The following is a 26282-nucleotide window of genomic DNA, read 5'->3' as shown; positions in this document are numbered from 1 at the left end:
CTGTGCTTTTGATGGCGTTGGTACCACCCCGGAAAAGCTGGCGGATTGGCTTGTTGTAATAGGGTGGGCGGTACATTTTCTTCCGCCTGTCTGTTGGCGGTGACAGCTGCAGTATTTGTTGCCACCGCCGTGGCGGTCAGATTGTTAAAGTGGCTGTCTGTGTTGGCGGTTTCCGTGATGGCGGTATTACTGCCGCTTTAACACCGACCGCCACGGTTGTAATGAGGGCCTAAGTCTCTTATTGTTAACTAAGCACCAGACTCAGATGGCTTCCAGAACTCGTTCTACAAAGCATTCAGAGAGATTCTGGTCCTACACCTGACAAAGAAGTGGGTACTGCTGTGCAATCAATGAGAGAATCTACTTTAGTTCTTATACCCAAGCCCAGTATACGCCTGATGTAAGCAGAGCACATCGACCAGAAGTGTTTTTAAATAGCAACGTCAAGATATTTACTAAGATCCTGCCAAATGTATCTTAAACCTACAGCAACAGATAATTTCACTCATCAGAGCAGGTTTGTTAACAATTGCCGTACTGGGGACAATAGTAGATTGGCAAAAAACGCTGCTGACATGACAAGATCTAACAAGATCAAGTTCAAATGCTCCTTCTTTCACTTGATGCATAGAAGGCTTTTGATAGTTATTTGGGAACTCCTTGAAGAGAACCTTGTCAAAGCTGAGCTGGTCTAGGCCCCAAACTCAAGAAGTTATGTTGGTCAATTTCATCAACCCAGTGATTTGGGCCTTACATCCAATCTGATGAGAGGTACTCGCCAGGATGCTCCTGACACTATTCCTTTTCGCACTGAGCAAGCAAATCTTTTATCAGAAGGCTCAGGCCAGTTCCAACATCAGAGGCTTAAAGATGGGACTCAGTTGAAGGTATTTGCTGATGACACCGTTTCCTGACTGACCCCTCTGCTTCTTTAGCGCCATAATGAAAGAGCTTCCAGCATTCCAAAGGATTTAAGACTTCAAAATTATGGATTAGAAATTGGAGGGGATGAGAGTAGGGCAAGCCAAAGATGAAACTAAGCAAACAGTAATTAGGAAAGTTTTGACTTGGTCCTGATAATATTCGCTACTTGTTGTGTGAGTTGTCCTCACACCTGAAGTCCTCTATTTACAAGATGCCAACATTCCACCCCTAATTGAAGTACTTTGTAAAGATCTTTACCGATGTGGGTGACTAGAAATCTTGATGCTAAGGTAAATCAACAGTGTGAAGATTAATTTCTTTCCAAAGTTTCTTTGTGTAGTGAGGGTTTGGCCAATCAAATTCTTCCAAGGAACTATCAAAGATATTCAAAATAAAATCTGGGGATTTATAAGGGGCAGTAAGACACCACAGGTTGATAGGACTCCTTTTGAAGGGGGGTTTGGGAGCACTATACATTAATGAATACATCACAGTGGCCCATTTGACCCTCGCCTTATTGTGGGTAACATAGAAAGATAGCCCCTTGGTGCAGATCAAAGAGCAGGCATGTAAGACACCCATGATACCCCTCTTATGGCTCCCCCTGGAGTGCAGTCGGCTGGGCCAGATATACCAACCAACTAGAACTACCCTGTATTATTGGAGGAGAGGTGTCAGAGCTAAATCAGCCACGACCTACCACTCCCCTCTTAGCCCAGTGATGAGGAACCCATTTGTTTTTACCCAGAGTGCTGGATAGCAGAGTTGCTCAGTGGAGAGGTGGACCCTCTCTTATACCGAAAGACCTTTTTGGTGAAGGGGAGATCAAAACGCAAGACCGTTATGTGAACGAGTCCAATAGGTTAGAGCCAATGTTTTAGGATAATTAAACTCTTACCTTGGACTTGTTAAACGCTGATGAAAGCAGGAAGCATGAGGGAAACTACGAATATTGAGGATGTATTCACAGAAGGTGATAGACAAAAAGTTTTTTCACATGTTTATAAAGCATAAGAAGTGTCCCCCATTACACGACATACATTACGAAGTGGAGAGCGGACCAAGATGCAGAAATACCTGAAAACCAATAGATCACTATTTGGCATAGGGCAGCCAAGTCATCCATTTGTATCCAGTAAAAAGAGAGCACCTATAAGGTAATGCTTAGTAGCTACTTGACCCTGGTCTAACTGGCACATATGCATGGGGGAGTTCAAATCTATTGGCGGGGTTGTGAGGCTAGAGATACCTACATACGTGTGGTGGCATTGTCCCAACATTCAATACTTCTAGGAGGCAGTTTTGGCTCAGAGTATAATGGTGGTCAGGCCAAGCACGGACCCATGGGTTGTTTTGTTGAGAGTGACAGACAACAAAGACCTCTTCCGGTTGTTTTGTTGAGAGTGACAGACAACAAAGACCTCTTTCCCTTAATTCTGCCATTGGTAAACATATTTCTCAACTGGTACTTTGGCAAGGTTGAATGTTAGACAGGTGGAATTATAAACCCACAGATCAGCTCGCTTGAGCTCATTGATTGTTGTTTCTCAAGCAAGCTCTGGCAAATACAATATATCAAGTTTTGGCAAGCCTGCAATCTTTTCTTCCAAGCGTATGAGAAAAATAATTATCAGAAAATCTTTGAGACCTTTTCCTAGTACACTAAAAAGTTTTCTCTCAAACGAACTCACGCAATCACCTTTCCACATTTGTTACCCTCTTGGGAACACTATGGGCCTCATTATGAGTTTGGCAGGCGCCGGGCTGCCCGCCAAACTTGTTAGGTCGGAAGACCGCCACTCCTGTCTTCCACCCGCTAGCCCTATTAGGAGTTACCTGCTGGGCCAACAGGCAGAAACAGCATTTCCGCCCGCTGGCCTAGCGGGAAACTACACACAACATTGACGCCGGCTCGTAATCGAGCTGGCTGCAATGTTGCAGTGCATCCGGTGCGACAGCACATGTCCCGCTTTTCATTGACTGTAATTCAGGCAGTGAAAACCGTGATGGGCTGTTCATGGGGGCCCCTGCACTGCCCTGGCCAAGTGCATGAGACGTGCAGGGACCCCCATGGGACCCCCGGCACCCCGTCTCCACCAGCCTTTGCATGGCGGTGGAACCGCCATGTAAAAGCTGGCGGACACAGAAGTTGTAATCCCCACGGCAGCACTGCTTGCACTGCAGCCCTGGAGGGTTAAGATCGCCGGCACCGCCAGGCTATTGGCCGGCAAAAAATTGACAGTGTCGGCGGTCGGACCATGGCGTTTTCGCCACGCTCATAATGTGGCTGTTGGACTGCTGCTTTGCCAATGGTCTGACCGCCACCACAAGTCTGGCGGTCCCAGGACCGCCAGAACTGTAACCAGAGCATTTGTGTTTCCCCAAAATCCCGTCTCTGAGTTCAAAGGACCAGTGGGAAGGGGATCACTATCCATTAACTGGAGCACAATAAAGTCTTCCAGAACATCGAAAGCTGACAAATGAATTGCAAAATAATCAATTAGTCTTTTGGCACTTTTGGCAGACAACATCTGTCTTGCATGTCCATCAGGCATGCAGGTCGCACTTGTTATTATCAACCCCAGCTTTGCTGAACTACCTACCTATAACTTACATTTTTATTTTTGACAAAACGTGTCCCTTTATACACTACTTTAGGGATTACATTACCTTCCTCAAGGATAGAGATGTTCACATTAAAATCCCCTCTTAAAATAATAACTGTCTTTTCAATATCGAGTGCCAACAAAGAAAGTTGTATACAAAGGCTCATTAAGGTTGATCTGGGCACAAATATAAACTAATCACAGTAAAGTCAGCAACTATAGGGCCCTTACTTTACACACAAAATACAACCACCAACTGACTCACAACTAATATCTGAGTAAACATAGTATTCATGCAAAACCTACATAGGGTTGCAATCCCTACAGATGGAGAATCTCTCAACTACTTGGTTGTTGCTATAAAGCTGCTTACTAAAAATGTAAAAATTAAAAAAAACAGGTAAATTAATTGGAACTTTTTAGCAGCAACCGAGTTATCTATGTTTTACAATTTTAAACTATCACATATCTACCCTTCTAAACAATCCAACCTACTAGTCTTAGATCAACCATGGGAAAGTTTAACAAGCTTCCCAAATGTGAACGTTCATAGTAACTGCTGCAAAGATAATTAAATTACAATCTTTACACAAAAAGTTTACATAGTTACTGAGTTAGCAATAAAGGAAACATCATTTTAAACTTCGAGTCTTGCGGTAAAATCCAAAGCAGTGTTTGGAAAAGCCATTGATAGAGCCCCCCAATAAATCTAGTTTGTTTGTACTGCGAGACAGTCTTCTCGAGACCCCTATCCCACACCTGGGAGTTTTCATTAACTTAAACATGTGCTTGATTTTTTCATAGTGGGATAACATGAGGGATGTTGATCAACTGTCAGGCTGAAGCAGAGGAACAAATACCAATTACCATGCAAGAAACAGGAGAAAAAACCGTCTGAAAAGTGAACAATTGTCAAGAGGTCCTTGTTAAGGTTAAGCATGGAAATTACACTTAAAAAGGAAGCAGAATCTTTAAGTGTTTTGTTAGAGAAAAAAGTAAAACCACTTATACTAAAGTCAGAGTTGTGTAATCATATAATAAATTCAAATACTAACAATCTCTAGGCCAAACCAGGTCAGGCTGAAAGACATGAGAACTGAGTAAACAGCAGGTGAGAGGTTCCTTTTATCCATGGATCATGTAATAGGCTATCTAGCGAGTGTAGCAGTACCAAAGAGGAACACCGTGATTTGAAGCATGCCAGAAAGTAAGTGTCTTGTCATATTATTCGTATTAAGATCTAAATCAGTGGTCAAATTAGACTGTTGCAGTTCGGTACAAAAACGGTGAAATGATCAGATGTCATTAATGCCTTCAAGAACCTTTAACACCAACAAATGTGGCATTATGAAAAGGAGCGCTATCAAGTTCATGGAATCAAAAAGACGGCCCATTTCTAAAGTCCACTATATCCTGTTAAATGCTGTAAGACAGTAAACAAAAATAATAAAATAATTTAAAAACAAAAGAAATGCCAGTTTGATGGGAGCATTCTGATAATTTATTCTGGGAATAAAAAAAGAATGTTTCTTGAGAATTTTGGGTCATTACTGCGTTTTAAAAATGTATGCTTTTTTATGGTGACATAAAAGCAATACCAATCTGTGCATAATCTTTCAATGCAATTGAATATTTAAAAGGGTAATTTCTTTTTCAAGAGACAGACTGATAAACTATAAGTAAAAAAAAAGTAATGATTTTTTTAAATGACCAATCAAATAAGGTGTTCATTTCAAATTCATTACTTCACCAGACATGTTGGTACCGGTCCATCTGCTCTTGAAAATATTTACATCTACCAGGAACTGCGCAGCCTCGATTGGCAATACACAACGTTCAAAGTGTACACAAGACTGCAATGTCGCATCGGTCCACAAAACTCAAGGTGCGACCCCGTACTTAGTTGCTTATTACACCCTTATATCCTCCAATTTCACAATGCATTTGCTTTTTGTAGAGTAAATTGCCCACATACTTTCTAAAAAGAAACAAGGAAATACATTATTTAACATCTATACAGTTTAGAGCTTTATCACACAAACGTCTTCTGGGTTGAGATACATGCAATAAAAAGGGAAGCAAAACATTATGTACAAAATCTAAATCTCGTCTTCTTCATCGTCAAATGAGAGTAAGCTGCTGTTTCGCACTTGCTTCTGTGTGCTTGTGGCAGCCACCAAGTCCCTTTTGGCTTTCTTTTCATCCTGCTTTTTCTTCTTGTTTGAGAAAGAAGACAACCCAGAAGACTGCTCCTCAGTAGAACGTTTGACTGGTTTCCGAAACATTATCTTCCCATCAGGAGGAACTGGACCTTCATCTAAGGAAAAGTTGTTTTTATTAGAACTGCTCATCAAAATGGCACTAGGCAACACATACACTTTTTTCAAAGTTACTTTATGAAGCTTAGCCTGAGGCCACAAGTGCCACAGAAACGAATTCTAGCACGCCAAGGTGAAAACCACTGTGTATTAAGATTCCACAAAGCAATTTATCTTATTTATTTCTAGTGTGCAGCAAGTGCTAGAGGTTCCTATTCTAGGCGCAGCACACAAAAAACAATCATACAGCCCTGTAACAAGTAGATGTGTTCGTAAGCTTTTAGTAATGTTTTGTGTGAACAGATGAGGTGGTTGGCAACATTCAAACGCTAGACCACCCCTAGAGTGCATGGTCTCTGCGCATTCAGACACTTCGCTGTTCATGAACAGAACGGGTGCACAAGACAAATTCTTCTTAATCTTTCACTTACAATCACTGAGGCCAATGCGATCAACAGCTATATTCGAATCTGAAACATTAAACTCTAGAGGGGTTGCAGCAGCACATGGTTAAGCCAAAGTAAACAGTACAACTAAGACGGATATTCTGTATAGAATTGGATAAAAAGAATCAAGTACAGTAATAACCACTAATGTCACTCAAATATTAGAACGGTTACGTGTTGTATTTCAACTGCAAGAGTTGACTTGGTGATGTAAAAAAAAAAAAATTAAAAAAAAAAACTACACCAGACAACTGACATAAAATATAAAACGCCGCTACTTTGCAAATCTGAACAAGGTTTAACCTTGTTTCAGACATTCAGACTTGGAATTGTTAAGCGGGATAAGGATGAAATTATGCACTAATCAAAACAGAAAGAAGCACTTTGTTCCTCTATTGTTCAGTTCAGTATGGATTCTCCATCCATGCACTAGCAAACGTACAGATGCAGTACTAACTTATTTAGTCACTCATTTAATTCATGCTTGTCTTCAGGAGATGCTGAATGCATCAGCCTAGAAGAGATTGGTATAAAACACAATCTCTTTGTAAGACATGCATCGCCACTATACTGAAGTGGCCAAGATAAGGTAGGTTTGCATGAGCCGTGTCTTAAAGCGCACACACACTCACTTTTATGGTGGCATTGTCCTAGCCATGAATGTAACTTCATACTGTTTTTCAGCAAGCCCAAAATTTTGAACATCCCCCATATTATTTGAGATATTTGGCAGCAACAAGCGATTGAACTGCTGTTAGGTCCATCTGTGCTTAATTTGTGGAAGAGAGTGCCGGTGCCCAAAGCTGTGCTCAGATGCCCACAGCTGGCACTTTTAAATGTATTAACATCTTGAATCCAAACTCAAGCCTCTTTAATCAATTACCAGGCATTCCCTCGCCCTTGATTTCACTCTTGCAGGTTACTACTTTTTTCCTTTGTGACGGGTTTTATATCTTTTTCCTGCTCCATCTTTCCGCTTCCTTTGTTTTTTTGTTTTTTTTACTCTTGTGCGCCTGGTAATTATCTGATGCAGAAAAATAAGTGCCGGTCCTCAAAAATGAGTGCCAGTGGCCCCCACCGGCAACTAGCAGCTCAAATTAAGCACTGAGCGCCGTAGACACGCCACAACGTTTTCAACAGCTTTTCAAAAGCTAGCCAGCTTCCACACTTCAAATTCACTTGCAGTTTTGCAGCCTATAGTCCTCCAATGGATTTAAACAAGAAATGTGTTTTTATTTTGTTATTAGAGGTTTTTATTTGATTCTACACGAGAGGTGCCATTACAAGTAAGCAGGCTATCAACTGAAAAATCGAAGCCTTCCAAGTGGACCATAGTGCAAAACAAGTGTTCTTTGTGACTATTTTGGATCCTTTAATACTTCCATATTAATCCTGGGGATTAGTGTTTGGTAATTAACACCGGGTTTCTTTTTTGAGACAATACTAAAGTGGATATCAGAAAGGAACCCTTGAGCTATCCTTCGTAATTCTGAAGAAGGAAATTATTTAAGGCTTAGTAATATTCATGTTCTTGGATTTCCCGAAGGTTGTGAAAAGGAGAACTAAATGTAATTGCTACAAAAAATATCACCTACATTTTTATCCTTGCTTCAAAGTAGAGTAATAGAAAATGAACAAGCACACCACACTCTTGCACCGGTACTCTGGAACATGTAGACCTTGCAATACGCTATTTTTGTGCTTTTAAGTGAAGGAGCTGGTGATGCGAAAGCTAGATAGAAAGAGAACGGTGATTATCTGCCAATTTGTTTTTGTTTTTAACTGAGTAAGCCTTTTTGCAGCACTATAAAAGCGATTAATGATCATGACTGGTGTGACATTTATTGATCATGACTGGTTTGACATTTATTGATCATGATTGGCGAGACATTTATCTAAGCAATATTTATGCCCTGAATTTCAGTCAGAATTGTTTTTCTAGCAAATATGGGACAAACTTTATTTCATAGCTTTTACACAGATTATAATGTGGTGTGATTTTCTTGCTATGCTTCGACCATATCTGGGTGGTACTCCTGCTCACTCTACTCAAAATGTATTATTTTCCCATATCACATTTATTTATTTCTAACATTAAAAAGTGGGATTTTGGAGAAATTGCTAGCTGGTGGCACACACTAATATTCATGTCTAATCTATTAAGCTTAATGTATGGCTACAAAAGGAGTCCTGTAAGGGATAACATTAAGTGAAAACTGTCAACATTACTTATGGTGCCCCAATGGTTCAAGTTATTCTCCAGAAGAGACTGAAGATAATGCTATGAATAACAAACAAGCAACGGTCAGTCAATGAGATTAAAATGTTTATGCAGAACAAATTATTCACGTTTAATTATATACAGAAATAAAGAAAAAGTATTTGGTTGCTGATAAACTGTTGGGAAGTAGAAAGGGCACAGTGCAGTGATCAGTGCATCACACGGGTCACAAATAGGGGTGAATTACAAATTAGACAAAGAAAACAAAAAGGCAGTGTTTGATTGACAAGTTAAACGGTTGGCTAGACCACAGAAATTTCAAGGATCTGTATCCAAGAAGTCCATAATATTTACCAAGCCAGAGTTACAATTTATCATCAAACCCCACAGAAATGTCAACATTTCCACCCGAAAAACTATTTCAACAGAGCCTTAATTGAACTAGCCTTTGGAGATGTCAGCCACACAAGGTCCAACACAGAGGACCAGATTGGATTCTAAAAAGCATGTCTGAGCACGAGATAAATATTTATAATCCGGATACATTGATAACCTTAAAACGTGCATTGTGAAGTACAACTGGGTGGGTGGGTAGCATAAGAGGGAAAACCCTTGAAACCGAAATGAAAAGACTGAGTGGAAACACTTGCACCTGATTTTTCATCTTTCTTAACTTGCAGTTTTAGTTCTTTTACTTCGTCTGCATTCAGGTCACCTTCCTTCAGCACTACAATCTGTGGCTCCTCATCTTCCTTGTCGCTATCATCACTAAAGTCTCCAGGAGCAGGAAGTTCTTGTCGCTATACAAATAACAAAAATCATGCTTACTGCTAAAAGCAGATAAAGGAGGTTAGATCACCTTTCTGGAATAATGCACAAGTACGCATCACTGAGACGAGTATTCAATATTTGGCAAGTCAAATGTTTCTCAGGTGAGGCTTATAGATGAGCATAAAATGAAAACTAGCAACAGTTTTTAAATAAAAAAAAATAATAATTTTCAAGCATTTGAGGCAAGCAATATATCCGAGTATCCTTTATCAAAGATGTACTCAGTGAGTGAGGCAAAGGTACATTTCGACAATGATATTCCTCCAGGACATGCCACCTAACTTGAGATAAACCATAGTGCTGTAGTCACACACAAATTAGGACCAGATCAATTTACCCACAAGTTACCAGCCTACATACTTACACGATTTGTCACTCAATAGAAGAAACAATTTCTATAGCTGGCAGGTATAGGAAACAACGAAGATAGCAGCCGGGAGTGGTGACAAACATTGCTAAAATGAACAAATACTAATGCGGTCGTACGAGGGGTCATATTAGACAAAGATGACATGCTTTACACATCTTCTACTTTCCCCCTGGTGCTATGAACATGATAATCAAACTTCAAAAGAAACATACCAAAATCTAAAAACACTGAACTTTGCAAAATTATAACTCATGCCTTCACCACACACTGCTACATCACTAATGACCTCTCAAATGAGACTGATGGCATCACACATGACCTCATTGATATCACTGTTGTGTGAACACTTGGGACGTGCAAATGTATCTATAAAGAAAATAATATAAAAATTGAAAATGATTCTTAAGTATACCTTTAAAGCTTCTTTACTGCTACACAGTCTACACGCCATAGCATTTGAAGAAAACAGGTCATTCGTATTGACAAAATATAGTCTGCATTAATGGAGAACTTTGTGTTGCCTTTCACTCACAATCATCAATATATGCGACTAGACTACTTACAGTACAATATTTGGCCAAAGGATGTACTTGTTCCAAGACCCTATGCTGCAAGTTGGCCTCCACCTAAGCCACCATTTCTTCCAAAACTAAACATGGTGTATACCAGGAATAATTCCCAAATCACTAATTTTCACTTCATTGGTTGTATTTCATTGAGTGTGTTGGTACACATATTCCATTTTCCTGATTTTCATGTGGCTGGTCTGATCTGTTTTGACATTAACATTGTTACAGACACTGACATGATGGTAATGAGAAAATGGAATATGTGTACCAACACACTCTATGAAATACAGCCAATGCAGTGAAAATTAGTGATTTTGGAATTATTCGTGGTATACACCACGTTTATTTTGAGAAGAAATTGGAGCAAGAAAGCGCAACCCAGGGAGTGCGTTTGTGGGACTGTTTGTCAATTGACTAACACCTTGGTATAAAAGGCATCCTGATCAATGACATTACAGCTGAGCACACTTCCCCTGAAAGGTAAGTACATTTGTGCCATTGATTATTGGCGTTCTGCTTCTTACTAGCCTCAGCCATTTCGTAAATTGGGTCATTCTCGTTATCACAATTTATAATAAACTTTTTATGTTGTTAAACATAGAATATGCAGTGATGAACTGGTCCGTTGGTAAAGTTAAATACATTGATAACTAGACAGGGCTAAGGCGATATTTTATTTTGAAAATAGTATTCTGGACCTTGTTGCCTTCGGATACCTGTGAGTTCACAATAACGGCATGGAAACTGACATGGTTGCTCTGGTTTTCATATAAGCTAACCAATGAGGTCAGGATTAAGTTCATTGTCTAAAGAAGTAGGTGGCAAGATATCATAAGGTAAATCGAGGTCGGAGTTTATGGAATCAGAAATGTAAGCAGGTTCAGTCACATTACTAGGTTACACAGAAGCAGTGAATACAGATCAATCTCGTGTCAAACATATGGTCAGATTGCCAGGTCTCTCAAACGGGCGTGCAGGTTAATGTCTCCTGTAAAACTTAGTTTCAGATTGCGAAACAGTAAGAAATGGTGCCGGGTTAAGTGATGTGATTGGGGGCAGAATCAGTGAATTTGCGGTGCTAGGTTTATACTTTGATTGAAAATAAATATTGTATCTCTTTCTTCCCAAGTTGCTTGAAAATATCAGTGGTTGGGTAAGATATGTGAAATCCGTGTGGGATAGAAAACTGACAAGTCAGAATGTGGGAGGCACTAGCGTCATCGCTGTTGTGCTAGGAAGGACATCTTGAGCACTGAGTGACCCATTGTTAGCCATGCTCAAACCTCTCTAATGCTTATTCCCTTGTTAAACTGAATGTTGTGCTTTCCTAATAAATGGGTCTATTAGAACAACAATGGTTTGTTTCTGTGCATGTCTCTAAAAATGAGAAAGGGGCAACCACAAACAAAGGGGGCGGGCAGAGCACTGCTAAAGTAAAATTTCTCCTTGGGAACCTTAGTATCACACTACATCAACCTCAGCCGATCAGGTCGCCTTAATCACACATCAAACTTGTTTACAACTCGATATCTACAATCAAGCCAGTATCACAGAGGTATAAAGGTGCACAGAGCTTTAAGGACGGGTACACAAATACTATGTCTATTCACAGATAGTTCACATATATTATATATCAACACTTGTCTAATATTGTTATCAGACTTTTTATTTTTTAAACAGTTTGCGTTACGAAGATTTAAAATAATACATAATATCACCCCCCAAATCGACTCAAAATCAAAACCCAAATGGTAAGAAAAAATAACAAGCACTTGCAGTGCAATGGGTCTAGCGTTTCCTCGAGTTAGAGCTATTAGCGTTATATATTCCTAACTGGACTTTTCTTGCCAAATAAATTGAAAATAAAAAGTAAAACAGTTGACATTAGCAAGCAGATTCAAAGCACCACAGCTGCCATGAACACGAAGGAGTGACACAGAAGGAAAAAGAAGTTTGCTCGCATTTAAACGTATCAGCAAACATGCAATTATCCATGTAACAGGGTTGATGGCCAAAGCGGTCACAAAACAGCCCCAAGGATGGACAAATGTAAAGCGTAAAGCATAAAGCATTTACCAATGATAACGAGGGATTTTTGAAAGGCAAGCCCATGAACAAGTGATAGAGATGGGTCCACGGTGGGCATGGTTAAAAGCCCACAGTTAGATTACAACAGGCCAGAGCGCTTGCATGCTCAACCTAAAAGTGGAACCAGACAGGTAAGTACAAGCACGTGGATAAGATAAAAGTAGGACTAGTCCATAGAAAATTGCCTATAGCCCAGAAAACCAAAAATGTGTCCAGTCTCAAATTTATTGTAGTGGGATGGCAAACTTTTTTCCTAGCCGGTCAATCGTGCGCGGCTTTTAGAGGTGGAAAAAGGAGGAATCTGTTTAATGGTGTATGCATGGAGTTTGACCTCTGTAGTGTGCGCTATGTAGTTATTTTTCATCATCCATCTATGCACTCACTGGTTTGCATTGTATCTGTTGGCACTCCGTGTAATCGTAACTACATGGGATTTATTCCCACACAAACCACAATAACCGTGATAGGTCGTATCATAATGTGAGTAAACTAAGTGGGTGGAGACAGCCAAAAGCAGAGTATGAAGACAGAGAGTAGTTGTCTTCAAACGAAAAAGTGAGTGAGGGGTGTACGTGTGGGAGAGAGTGAGAGTACGAGAGGAGGAGGAGGAGGTGAACAGGCTAAGGAGGTATTTGAACACTTGGTGCCCCAACCGGGTCAAATATCTAAATTAACAAAAAATATTAGCGATAACTAAGCAGACTGTGCATTTCCTACAAATTACCTTACTATATGTACACTGCGTAACTCTGATTATCTACACGAAATAGTTTGGAAGGCAGTTATTTTTGCCTTTAAAAAAATACCTTCTGAGCCTGAAGAAATTAGTTCTTTTTCAAAAGAGTGCTTGTAGAGGAACTGACAAAATAGTTAAAAAAAAAAAAAAAAAAAAAAAAAAAACAGTGTCAAGTCAACATTATCTGTAAAACATGTCTCTCTCAAAACTGTTTTTAGTCATAAAGGCAACTTAAAAGCAGTTATTATTGCCTTTAAAAAAAAAATACCTTCTGACCCTGAAGAAATGAGTTCCTTATCGAAATAGTGCTAGTAGAGCTACATCATCCGCTAATACAACCCTTACTGAGACCGACTTTACCACTTTAGAGCGGTTAAGCTGCATTCCCCATCTCAAATGCACATGTATCATCTTCAGAAGGATGAACGACTGAGGCAATCCTGTTGGGATTCAACATTTATCACTGACTACGTGAAGATCTGCCTGATCCGCCAAACTATCCCTCTTACAGAAAAAAAACACAAGCAAAAAGTTAACACACGTAGATTCCGCATATACTATATGCGTTCCTTCAATTTACGAAGCACAACGTTCCAAGGAGACTGTCAACATCTCGATTTCCTCAGGAAGTTTCAAAAGACGCCCCTTATTTCCTCTATGCAGCACAGCGTCTCAACGCCTGAACAGCGTTTCGTGCAGTTTATGCATTGGTAGCATTCATCGTAGAATAAAGCAAAGCAAAGCAAGCGAAGCAACAACTTGATGCAGGTCTCTGCAGGGTGTAACTATTTGCTTAATCTCCTAGACTACATGCCGAGTTTAACTAATGTTGTGTTAGCTTTAAAATTACACTGCCAGGAAGGATTTTTTTACTTTCTCAGACTAGTACGGGTCGGAAATCTTGGGCAGACGTGTTCAAATAAAATTATGATTATGCCGGGAATGTTTTCGTAAACACCAATTTTCTTACTCAAATTTCCTCTTTGATTAGACCCTGGCATTTAAACAAGCTGTGTACTGTCGTCGTCCTAGTCGGTGTATTTAACAGCAATTCTGTCACAAACTCTGGAGGAAGCAAATGGAGAAGAGGCTAGTCTAACAGAGCAAACATGGGCAAAAACTGAAGCAGAAAAATACTAGAGACTCCAAGAGAACTTCCACCGAAACACTATTACAGGACTTTTAACAACCTTCTGACTCGTAAGAGGAGCTTTAAGGCTCTGCCCCAATCAACACGGACTCTAGGCAAATTCAATGATAGAAAAATAACACTAACCAAGGCTGGCCATAAGAACACATTTCACTTGCCCTGAATCAAAGTGCAAAATAAAACATGTTACTAGAACTGATCGAAGCCATTTGGCCCCAGGGCAATTTCTACACCAGATTCTGCATCACAGTGAGCTGGTTAAGGAAGGTGGTGTCACAGTAGCTGGAGCTTCCCTAAGTGCCTCTTCTCATCCTACACTCAGTCCACACAGGTTCTTCCTTCTCACCTCACGGTGATCATATGTCTCCACGGACTATCTATTTTTTACGCTATTTGCCGTTCCACTATGTATGTCTGTATAAAACAGATTAACCTTTTTCTGCTTTTCAAGCAGCCACTCAGACCCTGTGTCGATCAGCTCAGCAGAAAATGAAGAACCGATTCTACAGCACGTACCCTACACAGAAAGTGTGGTCTGTGATATTCACACAACTGGGCCAAAAACAGCTTCATGACATTCGTGGCTGGGGACTGAATCATAAACATGTGGTAGCCCGGACAAGAAGAGCACCACAGAAATCTGACCTTCATTACGTATCAGACATCTCTCTTGCTTCAGCATGGACACAAACCTGTCAGCAGTACTTACGAAGTAAGCCAAAAGATATCTTCAAAGAAATGTGTATTTTTCAAACTTCAGAAGAGAACGGATTCCCCAAAATGAAGGCAGTAGTTTGCAAGGAGTACAAGACATCACAATGGATTACTGTGCTGGGTCTGTGCACTTTTTTCATATACGCCTTGCATTTCAATATATAATTACGCAATCCTACAGGGTAAAACAAATTTATACTATAGTTTTATTGTGCTCTATTTTTCTTTATTTGATGGTCGGATTATCATAGACAGCACATCAAGGAAGCACCTTGGTGCTCGCAAGGGTTAAATCACATCAGCAGAAATACCAATGGAAAACAATACAATTCCTGTTACTGCCTACTGGAATTTTTGTAGAGGACATTCTGGCATTATTTTAGCACATATGACTTGCCTTTGAGATTATTCGTAGGATTTGAAAGAAAGTGTTTGACATAAATAAACATGTTAACAGAATGAAAAGTCTTGCAAACATTTGCCTCCCATTTCAACAAAGCTCCAATGAAGTTAGCAGAGCAGCTGAGAAGATTTATGGTCCCAATAACGGATTGTGAGTGTTGGCAGGGAGGGGCCCTGGAGAGAGAGAGAGAGAGACTCTCTGCAATGTGATTCAAGGGCATATTGTGCCTTTCATTGTGGCTTTCGTGAGCACAGAGCTAAATGGCCCAGTGTTTGTTTGAACTGGCTGATGAGGGGTGATACCCTGAAACCGGTCCCTGGATGTTTGTTTCTGGTTCAGGGAGGACCTGGCCTGGCAGTTCGGGCTGGACTGTTCCCACGTGGAACAGTTTCAAGACTGATTTTCATGTGGCTGGGTTCAAACTGGAATGGCATGGCAAGCAAAAAAAAAATTATGGATTAAATCTAGATCTGTGACTGGGGGTGATTGTTTGATTTGCTCTGAAGTCCATCCATCATCTGTTGTTGTTGCAATAAAACGCAGACAGCTGTCAACCTAAAACACTCACAGTGAAAGGGGAGCACAGAAGAAATGTCAGAAATAGTACCTCACAGCAACAGATAAAGAAACTAAAGTGGAACAATACAGTAGTTGGTCACTGCTCCGAAAGAGAAAAAAAAGTGAGGAAAAGGCAGAACTGACCACTAGCGAGCAAGAATTTTTAAAGGACACTGCAACCAACAACTGAAATCCCTTTATGCCCACAGTATAAGTATACAATAGGTCAAATGCTTACGCTGGACCTAAACAAGAATAAAAAGGGAGAAGGAAATAAGACAACAAGCATATGTCTATTAAAATAAATGCTGATCCGCTTTGATCATTGAACAAATTATATGATGTCTTAAAGAAATAATTATCTATGGTATCACAGTGTTAAGCAGATTCTGCACATAAAATTTGTTTAAACGTTTCGGTGGAGTTGTCACACTGAAGGCCATAGGTCTATGTCAGGGGTCTCCAGTCTTTTCTGTAGTGAGCGTTACTTCTGATCCGTGAAAATCATTGTGAACTACTGAAGCCCAAGCCACTCGTGCAATGTCACCAGACACCCCCATGCCCAGTTTCACTGACTTTAAGCCTAATGTACATAGAGCCAAAGACTATGGAATGAAAAAAATAACTTGACAAGGGGCATCATGACAGGTCTACCATGTGTGTCAGTCAGAGTGTGGTCTGTGGGGATGTATGAACATGTGTGTGTATGGATGGAATATAAGTGTATGGGTGACTGAGAGCCTGTGTTGTATATATTCTTGTGGCACAAGGCATACCTTTTGCCATATGTGGCACTGTTACATATGTAACACAAACATACAACTATTTTTTAATGAGAGAAATTTAAAATGAAGACAAATGTTCTACCAAAAAAAGTCATGACATGGAACATTTGTCTGCACTTTCAATGCCCTCCCTTGAAATAATTGCTGTGTTTTTCAGTTATAAATATGACACTGTGTCTATCAGCCACTGTGAGCAAGATCCCTGCTGTCGGTAAATGTGACACTTTGAAATGGGAGAAAATTAAACCGAAGAGTTAACTTTATGTTTATATGGATTCCATAAATGTTCTCCCATTTCAAAGTGTTGCATTTACAGACAGTAGGCACCTTGCACCCAGTGGCCTGTAGACAAGGTGCCATATTTATAACAGACACATACAGCTATTTGTTCAAGGAGGCATTTAAACACACTTCATAAAACATAAACATTAAGGCATAATTGGCTTCATTAAAAGTGGAGAAAAACACTGGCAAAGTTTCATAGAAATATTTATATGCATTTTAAATTTCTCACATTTGAAAAAAAATGAAGTATTTTGCAGTTATTAATATGGAAAGTGTCTAATGGCCACTGGGAGCAAGAGACCTGCTGTTTGTAAAAACAACACTTTGAAGTGGGACAGAATTAAAATGAATAGTTAAAATAATCATTAAGTTAACTTTTCATTTCAATGTCTTCCCCATTTATGATCCAATTTTGAGTTAATATGGACTTTCGTTTAAGATTTAAATACCTCAGTGCTTCAGTTCTTCACCTCTGTGCCCTGTGTCATAAATCTGAAACCAGCACTGCTAATTATCAAGCTCTTCTATCTGCAGCCTGAAGATAATTATGTAAAATAAACGCTGGCTATTTGGGGTAGTTAACACTGAGGCCTCCATAACTATTGGTGCACATACGCTATCCATCCCAAATTTGTGTATTTTTTCCAACATCCTGGGGATTCTAAAAGTGCAGAGGATTTGTGGATTACCCCGGAGAGAATAGGTAAAATATGGCAAAAGTGTACAATTTTATTTTTTAAAGAAACGTAGGGATCAAGTGTCTTTCGCCCTAACAACAGCATCCATGAAATGTTTGCTGTATTAAAGTCACCATCTTCCAGAAACATCTTCCAGAAACCATCTTCCAGAAACCATCTTCCAGAAAGCTGAATCAAAAAACAAGCATTTGCAATGCAATAGGTCTCACATTTGCCTGAGTTAGAGCTATTGGCATTGTAAATTCACAACTGAACTTTTCTTGCCACATAAATTGGTCAAACCTGCCTCACAATTTCGTCTTTTCCTGCCATATAATTCCAGCGACCCTGCATATAACTAAAGCACTTCCATTTACCTTCTTCCTCTATCTGCAGCAAAAAGTGAAAATCTTGCCAATTAGCATTCTAATTTAAATCTGCCATGCTAATTCCAAAAGAATACCACTTTCACCAACCCACCATCAGAGTTGCTGGCTGGCTAACACAATTCCCCCCCAAAAAAGGCACAAGGCAGCCACGGAGAAGAAACAAGAGAAATAAACTAGAATGGTCATCCAAACATATCAAGAGTTTTCAAACAGTCATAATGTAATAAGGATGTTACGTTGGCCTGAATTATGGTCATAATTGTAAAAAGGAGAGATTATTAAAACATATACAATTATCATATGAAGCTTTAGCGGAAAAAAAACTTTTGGCATTAGACTGTAATGTTTAAAACAGCCCCTAGAGCGCACCATAACAAAAATATAATTTGTAAGAAACATGGTCATGTAACAGTAATGTTAGTCCCTACAGGGGATAACTCCATGAAAAAAACAGGAGAAAGTAATTGTAATAGTATTTATATAGCGCTTACTACCCCTGACGAGGCGTCAAAGCGCTTTTCGGCGAGTAGCACGCTACTCCTGAACCCAACAAGAATTAGTGATGGATTAGTATCGGGAAATATGAGTACAGTTTTAGTATGAGTTAATTTGAGCCGCGGATATGAGAGTTTGTTAGTTAGATTGACTGGAGTAATGGAGGGGTGGAGGAGGAAAGAAATCCAGAAGTGTTAATTGGGAGTATATCCCTCATTTACTCATCCCAAAGGCTTGGGATGAGTAAAGGGGGATGGAGCTGGGAAGAGTCTGTGGAAGGGTAAGGGAGATCATAGTAGCAGGGTGAGCTAAATGAGAGAGAATTTAGTAGGGTTGTTTGGGAGGTCATGGTAATAGAGTGAGGTTTGGTGAGTTAGATGTGGAAGCGGAGGGAAGAGCTTAGGCAGAGTTCTTTAGGAGATGAAAGTAGTAGAATGGATTTGGGATGAGTCAGAGTGGGAATGGAGGATAGATTGAGAGACATGACATATGATGATGGGTAGATAAGTGTGATAAGATGAGAGCAGGGATTCATAGATATCTAGTATAACAACCCAACCAGGAGCCATGCAATGACCCACAAACATGCCAAGTACAGAACATACACACATATATATATATATATATATATATATACATACATACACACACACACACACAAACATATATACATACACACACACACGAATACACACACATATGTACATACAATATATAATTAGAACCATGGGTAAATATACTTAGTCAAACAGGTTTAAAGAGTGTGTGTGTGTGTATTTTACTGTTATGACATAGTAGCAATACATAATTTCTAAAGAACTATACATAACTAGAAATAGACACATAATCAGAAAAAAATATTTATCAACATAGGCATATGCAGTCCATGGTTGTTTGAATATGGTGGTTATGAAGGAAAGAGCCAACTCTTGAGTAGTTTTCTGAAGACAAGAAAGTTATCTGTGGCTTTTATAGTTGGGGTAATGAATTTCATAGTTTGGCTGCTTGAACGGAGAAGGATGTACCACCTATAGTCTTTTTCTTGTATGGCGGTGTTCTAAGGAGGGGTGCCAATCTTGAGCGGAGGTTTCTTTGTTGGATGTATTTGGTTATTTTGTTTCTGATAAAAAGTGGTCCTGTTCCATGTATAGCTTTGTGGGTGATACAAAGCAGCTTGAAAGTGCATCTTCTGGGAACGGGTAACCAGTGTAGTGCTCTCAAGGTAGGGGAGATGTGGGCTTGCGGCTTTATATGTAATAGTAGCCTGGCTGCGGAGTTCTGAATACGTTGCAGTTTTTTCATAATAGATAGAGATGATCCATGGTAGAGGCCATTGGCATAATCCAGTTTGGATAGTGCAAGCAAGATAGTAGCTTGCACCTTGTGTGGAAATCCGAGGTGGGGGAAGACGCGTCGTAGAGTCTTCAAGGCGATGAAGCTTGTTCGTGCTAATTAGTCCACTTGGGCATTCATAGTTAACTTGGAATCCAGGGTGATTCCAAGGTTTTTAACTTCCTTGGATAATTGAGGAGGAGATCTGAGATAGTCAGGCCAGACGCACAGAGGGTCATAACTTTTCCAGCCACCACATACGAGTATTTCTGTTTTGCAGGTATTTAGTTTGAGATGGCTCCAGGCCATCCACTGATCAACGGCTCAGAGGCAACTGAAGATTTCTGAGTTTTCAATGTTTTTGGGGCATTCTAATTTAAGTAGTATTTGTGCGTCATCTGCATAGTTGTAGCATGAGAGATGGAAATCATCAATCAGTTCTGGTAGTGATATCATGTAGAAGTTGAAAAGCAAAGGTGAGATGATAGATCCTTGGGGGACCTTTGCTTTTGTGAGGTAGGGTTTGGATGAGAAGGGGGGTGAGTAGATGATATTAGATCTTTTTTGAAGACAGGAAGTAATCCAGTCAAGAGCAGCCTCTTGTATGCCGGCTTCATGGAGTCTTTGAATTAGGGTGTCATCGTCAACTGTATCAAAGGCAGCCGAGAGGTCCAAGACAAGTAGTGCAGCAACTCCATTGCGGTCGCCTGTGTTTTTAAGATCATCTCAGATTGCTATGAGTACCGATTCAGTGCCTCTTCCTGGGCGTAATCCAGTTTGGAAGTCTGAAAGTATAGAATTGTCTTCAATGAATTGTGACATCTGGGCGAGATTCCGCTTACAGTGTAACCATATACTCAGCCCCCAGGGGAAGTTTTTAGGGCTAGCAGGCCTACCGCAATGACATTACAAACAAGGTCTTTAAAACAAAACTTCTCCCGGCTGTAAAACAAAAGTTGTAACCATGAGGAGACAGTGAATGGTGGGAGGGGTTATTTTGGGGTCCCCACTAACCTAGTGTGGTGACACGGAGATGATGTAGACAGAAAAAGCATTTTGAAGGTGATCCCATTGTCCTAGGACCACCACAGGCTGGGTTATGAGCACAAATGTTTTGTAAAAGTAATGCCCTGCAAAGAATTATGGGGCAAGATTTCGTGACTCAAATATTATAGTATGTTGACTGCAATGCTCAGAACAGCCTCTAGAGGACGCCACAATAAAAATAACATTTGTATGGAACATGGTCATGTAACCATACAATCAGCCCTTAGAGAGCATAACCACATGAAAAAAGAAAGGGAGAAAGTAATGCAATGTAACTATACATTTAGCCCCTACAGGGCGTAGTGCATTACACATTTTCAAGGCTAGCAGGATTACTTCAATGATATTACAAAGACCATAAAATATACCGTCTCACAGCTGTAAAACAAAGTTCCAGCCATGAGAAAGCTTCAAAAGATAATGAATGGTGGAAGGGGTTATTTTGAAGTCCCCACTAACATAGTGTGGGGAACCAGAGAGGACATAGACAGAAAGAGCACATTGTGGTCAATGTTTTGAAGATGGTCCCACAGGCTGAGTTATGAGCAAAAATGTTTTGAAAAAGTAATGCCCTTGCATTGCGGGACAAGTTTCTGTGCCACAAATATTTTAATATGATGATGTGACTGTAGTGCTTAGAACATCCCCTAGAGGACAAAACAATGAAAATAGCATTTGTAAGAAACATGGTCATATAACTATATAGTTAGCTCCTAGAGGGCATAACCACACAAAAAGAAAATGGAAGAAAGTAATGCAGTGTAACCACATGTTTAGCCCCTAGAGGCTGTAGTGCTTTACATATATTCAGGGCTAGCAGGCCTATAGCAATGATATTACAAAGAAGGCCCTTAAAACACAAGCTGTTCCCAGCTGTAAAACAAACATTCCAGCCATGAGAAAGCTTAAATAGATACTGAATGGTGGGAGGGGTTATTTTGGGGTCCCCACTAACCTAGTGTAGGGACCCACAGATGCAGAGTTATGAGCAAAAATGTTTTGTAAAAGAATGCCCTTCAAAGCATTATGGGTTGAGTTTTCCCACTTGCAGTGAATACTGTAGTATCGACACAGCGGAAGAGCTGCTTTTGCTTTGTGGAGTGCCACAAGAACGGACTCTGATTAGGTAACTGAACAATGTGACCAGCGCTCCAATACCGCTGATCGAGTTCAAGCTGTTGTGCCTGTGAGCGCTGTGAGCACCATGGCTGCCATGCAGCAGGAAGGGGAGACACAAAATAAATAGTTCTCCCACGCTGCAGTATATCGGCAATAGTGCAATAATCCATGTAACAGGGGCAGGCTGCAAGGCGTGACAAAAACAGCCTCAAAGCAGGACAAATGTAAAGCAATTACCAATGGCATCAAGGGATTTTTGAAAGGCAAGCCCGCAAACGAGTAAAAGTGATGGGCATGAGGTGGGTGTGGTTAAAAGCCCACAATACTTACAACAGGTCAAGACACTTGTACGCTTGGACCTAAAAATGTAGCACAATTTTAGCATTTTTCCAAGAGGTAGCCTATCTTCCCTCTTTTATGTGCTCTCAACGTACTTCCAGTTTGCGGTGGAAACCAGTCTGAAACTCATGGGTGAGCCAGAAAAGCTATAGATTTCTGAAAAGTTGATAGCATTCTGAATTCAGCAAGGGCTCATATATGTACATCTCTCAAGGTTTCCCCAAGGAAAATAACTGTTGAAAAAAAAAAAAAATGTGAAAAGGAGTAGGAAAAAACAAGCATGTGACAATGTTCTCATCTGTAACTTTTTTGGCACAATGGCAGATTGACAAAAGCAATATACCATTATGTCCGCTAGACCTTTCTGGTTGTTGGGACATATAGGGTTTGTAGGTTATCTAGGAACCCAAGGTACCCAGAGCTAACAGATAAACTGCACGGTACAATGTTTTTCTTTGAGTACCAAGTGTAGACCAATTCTTATAGCAAAATAGGCAGAGTGAAAAATGGGTATGAAGGAAACTCGTGAATTTCTGAAATGAGCACAAGACATACAGTTTAGGACCAATGGTTATTTCGACATCTCTCAATTTGTGGGTCCTCCTACTGGTGTATGATTTGGAGTTTTTTTTTTTTTTTTTTTAATGTCATCCTTCTTATACACTGGCTTACATTAGATAGGCACAAATGAGTGAAATCCAATTGGTAATAACAAATGTTAAACTATTCTATGCTCCCAAAAGCCTCCGGATAAAAATAGTACCTCACGTGTGGGTAGTAGACCTAGTGTCCACAACAGAAAATGGCCCAACATGCAATATACATGCAGCACATTTTTCCCCAATGAAAACTGACCCCCTTTTCCCAAACTGGGTAGCTCTAGATTTTAGACCATAGCTCAGCTGGCACCTTGGGAAACCTAGCAAAACCGTACATTTTTTAAAACTAGACACCTAGGGGAATCCAAGTTGGGCTGACCTGTGTGGGTCTCACCACACTGTTGTACCCAGAATCCCCTGAAAACCTCAAACTTTGACTAAAAGAACACATTTCTGTGATCTGTGGGAAGCCACAAACCTCCTTCCACCCAGCATTCCCCCCAAGTCTCCTGATAAAAATGTTACCTCTCTTGTGTGGGTAAACCTAGTGCCCGCAACAGGAAACAGTCCAAAACGCAACATGGAGGAAGCACATTTTTCCAACGAAAACTGACCCTCTTTTTCCAATTAGGGTACCTCTAGATTTTAGACCTTAGCTCAGTTGGCAACTTGGGAAATCTAGACAACCTGTATGTTTTTGAAAACTAGACACCTAGGAGAATCAAGGGTGGGCTTACTTGCGTGGCTTTTACCACTTTTTTAATCCATAATCCCTGGAAAACCTCAAACTTTGATATAAAAAAAAAAAAAAAACATTTTCCTCACATTTCAGTAATGGAAAATTTTGGAATCTGCAGAGAGACGAAATCTTCCTTCCACCTGGCATTCCCCTAGCCTCCCCCTCCAAGGTCTCCCGATAAAAATGGTACCTCCCTTATGTGGGTAGACCTAGTGCCTGTCCACAAGCGGCACAAAATGCAACATTGATGCAGCACATTTTTCCATTGAAAACTGACCCTCTAGATTTTGGACCCTAGCACAGCCGGTACCTAGGGAAACCTAGCCAACCTGTACATTTTTTTAAACTAAACACGTAGGGGAATCCAAGATGGCATTACTTGAGTAGATCCAATTAGTTTTTGTTTTACCCACAATTCCCTGCAAACCTCCAACTAATGCATTTCCCTTACAGAAAAGCACAATTTTAGGTAAACTGCCATGCTGGATTCAAAATCAGGTCCCCTTGTTGACTTAGTCACTACTCCGCATTTTCTTCCTTAGTTGATGTAATAAAAAAGGTTAAGAGTTGAAAATGCTCCCAAAGTTCACCTTCGCCAATCCTAGTGAGCACTTGGATTCTTTGGATGTTTTCCCATAGACAGTATGCTATGTTCCTCTTGATGTCTAGTGAGTAGACTGAATGCAAATTATTGTGGTTTGTAGTTATTATAGAGGGATTAAACCTTAATTAATTGTCTCTCATTTAAGGTTCAGGTTAGTCTATGTGTAAATGCACTATAGGTTAAAGTAGAATATCAAATGTAACATAACTTTTTATGTAGTTCTAAACAATGTGATGATTTATTAATAGTGATGCATCCACTTTGTACCCATCAGGGTGGAACAGAGATCATGGTCCAGATACTGAGTGCCTTTGTAACTGGGGTATTTTCTATCATCTAAAGTAGAATACAGAGGGGTGATTAATCTTTTTTCAGTCTTTGGCACTACAATCCTTTCTAAATTAGCTATGCGCTGCTCTGACAGAAAAGCATCAATATTGCAAATTACAACCTTAAAGCCAGTTTCTATTTGAGAGTTGCAGGTTAAATATATTTCACAACAATACAGGTACCTGCCAAGGCCAAATTCGCACTCAGTCACATTTCCTTTTTCTTCGAATGAAAGAGGGTCGGCTAAAGATGCCAAATTTAAATGTGCTTATGCTACAACAGAAATTCATTTTGGTAAATAATGTAGTCAGCCATGTTTATGAAGGAGCAGAAGCTGTGTAAAATCAGATTAAATCTTGTTATGGTCAGCATCAACAGCACAAGACACAGTGCTGCAGGATTAGAATGAGTTATATGTGGATAACCAGGCAGAGACTGGGCACAGACCCATGTATGTGGGGAGGTATGACCATGCCTGTGAACCTTCTTCCCCCTCATACTGGAATGCTGTAACTCCAGCTAGTTGGCACCACCAACCAGTAAGGAGCTCCTGTTCCTCGACCTAAACAGATGCTGATCTCTCGCAGGAAGATGGAAGAAATAACTAGCAGTCTAGGGGAGTGCTTAGAGACTTTCTGCCTGCTGAGGGAACCATGATTGGAGATTAAGGCTGCTGAAGGAAATCCCTCCTCCTCTATCCTTGAAGTTGACCTACTCTCAGAGGCTTTATGAGTTACACATCCATCCACTTAATCTGGGGTTTGCCTACTGCAATGAAGCTGGGAGAAGTGGTAGCACCAGGGCCGACAGTGAATGACAGCATTGTGCATGATGTTCTGAAGAAGCGGGACACTGGCACAAGTTATATCCATTGACAGAAGTCTGCAGAGTAAAGGTAGCAAAACATGACAGTACATGTGCAGCAGCTTCACCCCCACACAATGCTTAGTTTGGAGAAAAAAACATAAGTACTGTTACTGTAAATGTTTCTTTGAACCTGCAGCATTCACAACTAGCAGTGCCAATCGTGAAAGTCATACTTCTGGTGACGGAGACAGCAAACGTAGTAGGTTAAATGTGCAGTTAAGTTTGCCTTAGCATCATTTCTTGCTGCTTGTTCACACATCACTCATTCGGATATCACACGTTCCCATATTTTCCTCTCCTCTTACCATCTCAGTCAAATTCTCCTTTCATTTCTTTTTCCTCTTTCGTCCCACCTTATTGTCTTTCCTCCTTATTGTCTTACATGTTCTCTCTCTGCTCTGTAACTATTCTCTATTTTGTCTCTGTAGCTCTTTTTTCTATTCTCAGTCCCTTTCCCTCTCATCCTCCCTCCTACCTTCTCCTCCTGACTCCCTAGCAGAGAAAGGCTATGTCAGACGCTAACCACTCCCACAGATTAGAAGCTGGTGACTGGTATCTAAGTCCCCACAAAGGTTCAGCTTTTAAAGTGCAGAAATGAAGGGTGAAAGAGCTGAACTCTGCCTGTGAACTGGTGGCTCAACAAAATCTATGAATTAACATGACTCTGTGTGTAGAAGCTCAGCTATGTATAGAGGGACTCTGCTCTGGTTCATTGCAAGAAATAAACAAAGAAACTAAACA

The 26282-nt window shown here is 40.3% G+C and overlaps 1 protein-coding gene across 1 annotated transcript in view; it reads right to left on the bottom strand.

The window, feature by feature from the left end:
- Positions 1–5008: 5008 nt before the first annotated feature.
- KIAA1143 (KIAA1143 ortholog) overlaps positions 5009–26282 on the bottom strand; it is a 59789-nt gene continuing 38515 nt past the window's right edge. Inside the window, exons 2-3 of the mRNA XM_069211484.1 lie at positions 9168–9315; positions 5009–5847 (exon numbers count right to left, since the gene is read on the bottom strand). Coding sequence (XP_069067585.1) covers positions 5630–5847; positions 9168–9315 — 366 coding nt within the window. The 3' untranslated portion in view covers positions 5009–5629. The remainder of the gene's footprint in view (positions 5848–9167; positions 9316–26282) is intronic.

Source organism: Pleurodeles waltl, chromosome 10 (assembly GCF_031143425.1).
Source record: "Pleurodeles waltl isolate 20211129_DDA chromosome 10, aPleWal1.hap1.20221129, whole genome shotgun sequence".
NCBI classification, from domain to species: Eukaryota; Metazoa; Chordata; class Amphibia; order Caudata; family Salamandridae; genus Pleurodeles; species Pleurodeles waltl.
This window is presented reverse-complemented; position numbering and strand designations above follow the sequence as displayed.